Source organism: Maylandia zebra, unplaced genomic scaffold (assembly GCF_041146795.1).
Source record: "Maylandia zebra isolate NMK-2024a unplaced genomic scaffold, Mzebra_GT3a scaffold09, whole genome shotgun sequence".
In the NCBI taxonomy this organism is placed as follows: Eukaryota; Metazoa; Chordata; class Actinopteri; order Cichliformes; family Cichlidae; genus Maylandia; species Maylandia zebra.
Genome location: NW_027490039.1, coordinates 37,956 through 42,500, shown reverse-complemented (window position 1 = coordinate 42,500; position 4,545 = coordinate 37,956). Strand labels below are relative to the sequence as shown.

General features: G+C 49.8%; 1 protein-coding gene across 2 annotated transcripts in view; it reads left to right on the top strand.

The window, feature by feature from the left end:
• Positions 1–3,767, top strand: part of ak7b (adenylate kinase 7b) — a 16,309-nt gene extending 12,542 nt beyond the window's left edge. For both annotated transcript variants that reach the window (XM_076881259.1, XM_076881258.1), the window contains 6 exons: positions 2,140–2,265; positions 2,335–2,385; positions 2,493–2,690; positions 2,776–2,996; positions 3,188–3,346; positions 3,437–3,767. In XM_076881259.1, the coding sequence (XP_076737374.1) occupies positions 2,140–2,265; positions 2,335–2,385; positions 2,493–2,690; positions 2,776–2,996; positions 3,188–3,346; positions 3,437–3,493 (812 nt within the window). In that variant the 3' untranslated portion in view covers positions 3,494–3,767. The remainder of the gene's footprint in view (positions 1–2,139; positions 2,266–2,334; positions 2,386–2,492; positions 2,691–2,775; positions 2,997–3,187; positions 3,347–3,436) is intronic.
• Positions 3,768–4,545: the final 778 nt, after the last annotated feature.

Sequence of the window (4,545 nt, the reverse complement as noted above, 5' to 3'; positions counted from 1 at the left end):
GGCCCTCTAAAGTACGGAGGCCTATCTCCCCTCACCACACTCCCTGCCGGTGGTTGATGCCCTCAGACGTTGGTGTGTTGGTGGTCCTTGTCGTCTGGGGCTGGGCGCTCATGTATGTACCGGCTCACTCCTGGTGGCCGATTGGCGGGGCCGGGCGCCTGTGGCCCGGCTGGGCTCCTTCGGGGGGTGGGGTGCCCTCAGGCCTCTGGCCTCTGGGCCTGAAGCTTGGTCCTCTCTGGCACAGCTGGCTGCCGGCAGAGCCCGCGGGCACGCCACTGCAACCCCCTCTGACCTCTGCTCCGTAGCTGCTGGGTGACCTCTCCTTTGGGGCTCTACTCAGCTCTTCCCAGGAGGGTGGCACGGTTCCCCCCCCCTTTGGTGGTCCTCCTCGGGTCCTCGTACTCTGGGGCCTCTGGATGTCGGGGGCTTGGATCTCCTCCATACCTGCTTCATGCCCTGGAGGACGGGGCTGTGGCCCCCCCACACTCCCTAGCAGATCGTTACATGGAGAAACCTTTGGAATGCAAGCATGCTGATCCACACAGGTATGCACACAGGTGTACACACGGGTATTCACAGACGCGGACTACAGCTTTCTTGGCTGCTGCCTCAAAGCACATTGTGCGCTGTCTATCTTGCGTGCTGCACAATATCGTTTATTATTTAGTATCTACTGATATCTACTGCTAGCTAGTTTATTGTGATGGTGCTGTTCTTTTATTATGTTGCTCTTTGTTGTTTGCTTTCTCTTCTGTTTTTTTTCTCCATACAGGTGACCCAGGTGTTTTGTTTTTTTCTTTCTTCCCCCCCTTCTCACCGTCTCTTCTCCCCTCTGGTTTTCTTTCTCTCCCTCTCTTTCTTTCATTCTTTCTCCCTGTCCTATCCCCCAGTCATGTCTGTCCCGTTTGTAGCAAAATAAAATAAATACATAATTATAATCAAGGTCAATCAAATGGACCAATATGGCAAGGCCATGATGATCCACTTGGTAAAATAAATCCGCTTGGCATCTTTCTTGGCCTTAAGACAACATTTCTGATGCTAAAGATCCAAACGGGACACAAAAAAAAAAGAAAAAAAGAACTAATTCATGACTCTAACTTCTGCATTAATATTTAACCTAATGTAATCATAGCTGCTTCAGTATTTATGACAGTATTTCTGACTGTAACACATTCAGTTGATGCTGGTAAACATTTAGACGGGTTTGCTCGTGTCAGCGTACAAAACTGCCGCTCCTGTGATTGTCTGGCTTTGACCTGACGTGCTAATGGCTCTGCAGCCAGCCCAGGTACGATACAGCAGGTGACTGCGCCTCCTCAGAGGGATCAGACAGCAAACCAGAGCTATGTTCTTTATGTAAAAGCCATCTGATCAGACCCAAAACCACGTCTCTTCATCACTTCACGTTTGTTCAGCAGAGCCCAGCATGTTATGGACACCGGGTGGCTGTAAAACACTGATGTTGTGTTTCAGCTGCTAATCAATCCTGTCTGATCTGCATACACGACTGTGTTTGTTTTCTACATTCATGAGGGACATTTGGTCTGTTTCCATGTTTCTTTGGTGCTCTATGCAGACTCTGGAATAGTCAGATTTAATTCAGTTTGTTAACTTTTTATACTTGACTGGGAAAAAGCTTCTTCAGGACTGTAGCTCACTTTTCTGCACCTCAGACAGCAACTGTTTGAAGCAGCTTGTATTATATGCAGCTCAAACGTGAACATTTCTCTGTACGGTGACAGAGTTCAGCCTTTATATTGGCTTTGAGTGCTCTGCACTTTGCTGGGTGCTGTGTTTGTGCCTCGGTCAGAGACTTGGTGTGTGTCCTCGACCTGTGTGTGAGGTGTCTGCATGTGTGTGTGTGCAGCTGCAGGGACATGCTGGGAGTTTATGGTTAGCTCTCACAAAGTGAGCATGATGTGAGTTCGGCAGGTTTTTGCACATGCTGCAGGATAAATCGGGTAATTACAGATTTATCTGTATTATGGGAAACGATCTGCTGCTGTGAACAGTGTTCGGATTGGATGGTTTTGTCACATGATCACATGGACTATTTGCACAGATTGGTATTATTGTCTGATCTTTGCTATTGTCGCGCCTCGAGGCATCAGTTGAATAGAAACATGAATCCCGCAGGTCTGGAGGAGGAGCTGCTGTTGAACGTGATGAGGGACGAGCTGATGACTCACCCGTGTAAAAACCAGGGTTATGTGTTGGAGGACTTTCCCCAAACACGTGAACAAGCCAAAGAGCTCTTTGACGGTGAGTCGGACACCCCGAGGCTCTTGCACGTCAGGGCCTCACCTGCTCACTCACTCTTCTCTTCTCCAGGTAAAGAAGAGGATGCAACATCCCAGAATTCTTTAACCAGCATTATACCCGGTACCTGCAGGGAGCTGTGACTCAGATCCTTTTATTTCTCATTTAACAACAACAGTAACAGATGTGCAGCCTGCTCCATCAGTAACAGTTGTCTTGTGTGGCCACAGAGTTTGTGTTGTGCCTGAAGGCCACAGAGGCCTTCCTGTTGGATCGAGTGCTCAACCTGCCCGAGAGCCGCGTGCAGGAACACAACTGCGAGCCAGAGAACTTCTCGAGGCGGCTGGCTGCTTACAACGAGAAACAGTCGGAGGATGATGTGGTCCTCAACTACTTTTATGAGCATGACATCATCCCTCTGCAGTTTGGTAACCCGTGAAGAGAGACTGCATCACTTGTGAGGGGGAAATCTTTCTTAGTGTTGCTAAAAGTCTCTGTGCTCCTCGTCTGCAGAGATCAGCAGCAACGCTGAAGCAGACTGCCTGCCTCTGATGCAGAAGGTCATTGACATGGTGGGCCAGCCCAGAAACTACGGTCCCAGCAGCCAGGAGGTGAAGGAGGAGGAGAGGAGGAAGGCTGGCGAGAGGCTGAGGAGAGAAGCCCAGGAGAGAGCAGAGGTGGAGCAGATGGAGGCCGACGAGGCCAGAGCCAGGGCTGCACGCTGGGCTGAGTGGGTAGGTGGAGGAGAAAGACGAGGCGCTGTTAACGACATATAAAACACATTTCCTAACAATGAGCAGAGGAGTGCGCTGTGAAGAGCTCTGCTTTAACAAGCAGACAGTCAGTGTCACTCTGCTGGCCATGACGGATACACACCAGAAGAGGCAACAAGCTGAACTATTCTCTACATGTCTCTGTGTATTAGACTAAGAAGCTGGAGCAGGTGAGGCAGCAGGAGGAGGAGGAGCTGGAGGCCACGTCGCGCCCCATGAGGGGCTACCTGATGGAACAGGTAGTGCCCACGCTGAGCCAGGGTCTGACTGCATGCTGCCGAGCTCAACCACAGGACCCCGTGGACTTCCTGGTATTTCACTGCCCACAGATTATTGCCTGGTCGTTAGCGTCTCCTCCACGTGGCGTTAATCGTGATGGCGTACGTCTCCTTGTCTTTCAGGCAGAGTACTTGCTGAAGAACAACCCTTTTGAAGTCGATCACGAGCAGCTTTCCTAGCCGAGGAGAATTTCCTTTGAGTCTTTGAGACTCGTCAGAGCATTTCAGTCGTCACACGCCAAGTGTCCCCAACTCCATGCTGGGATTTTGATTAGGTGTGATTTGTAAGTGGCCCATTCTCCTGCCCCTGTTGCATTCATACACGGTTTGTTTGGGCTCTCGTGTGCTGGCCGTTACTTAAAAGCAACCCAAAAAGCAGATGAAAGTGTGCACAAAACCAGGAGCTAATTAGGAAGTTAATTTGCTTAATAAACTTGGTAAACTGTAAAGCAGACACGCTCGGGTCATAATTGCTTTGATTTAGCTTCAGATTTCCAGGAAGGATAAATGTTACGAATGGCGGCTAATTTGTCGGTCTCTCATGTTGCCACTCGTGACTCCAAAGTGTACATAATTGGTTGCGACAGAACACCAAACGATTTCATTGTACGTACTTAATCACCACATGGGGAAATTAGTGGAGTTTATTTGGGAAACACTGTGATGCAAGCTGCTGCAACACTGTTGGACTGCAGCACGTGTGCCCCCGGTACACACACACACACACACACACACACACACACACACACACACACACACACACACACAGTTCTCTGTCATAGTGAGCACCATGCACTATGTGGGCACACACACAGGTGTAGCAGCTGAGATGTCACCTGTCCATCTTCGCGATGTGCTGAAATAACCCGAGTGTAGCATCTGTAACACCGGTTACATTAACACTAAACACAGTTTCAAACCCACAACGCAACAAACAGGTCCCTGCTAGATGGTGATGTCATACTAAAATGTGTTGGATTTTTGCTTGTACGGGTCCTCTAAGGCGAGGCCTGAGAAAAGCTTCCCAGTAAACTGCAGTGACCTCTGTCCACTGATGGTGCTGGGTGTACTGGTTCTATGGTGGGAGGTGAGAACAGCTCCCAGTCTTTGCTGCATTTGTGGACTGGTGTTACTGTGTAGGATCAGCACGTGCTCGGCCTTCTTTAGCGCCACGCTTCTTTGCTGTGATTGGCCCTGAGGCCGAGGTGCTGTTTCTACTCCTCCCAACATCT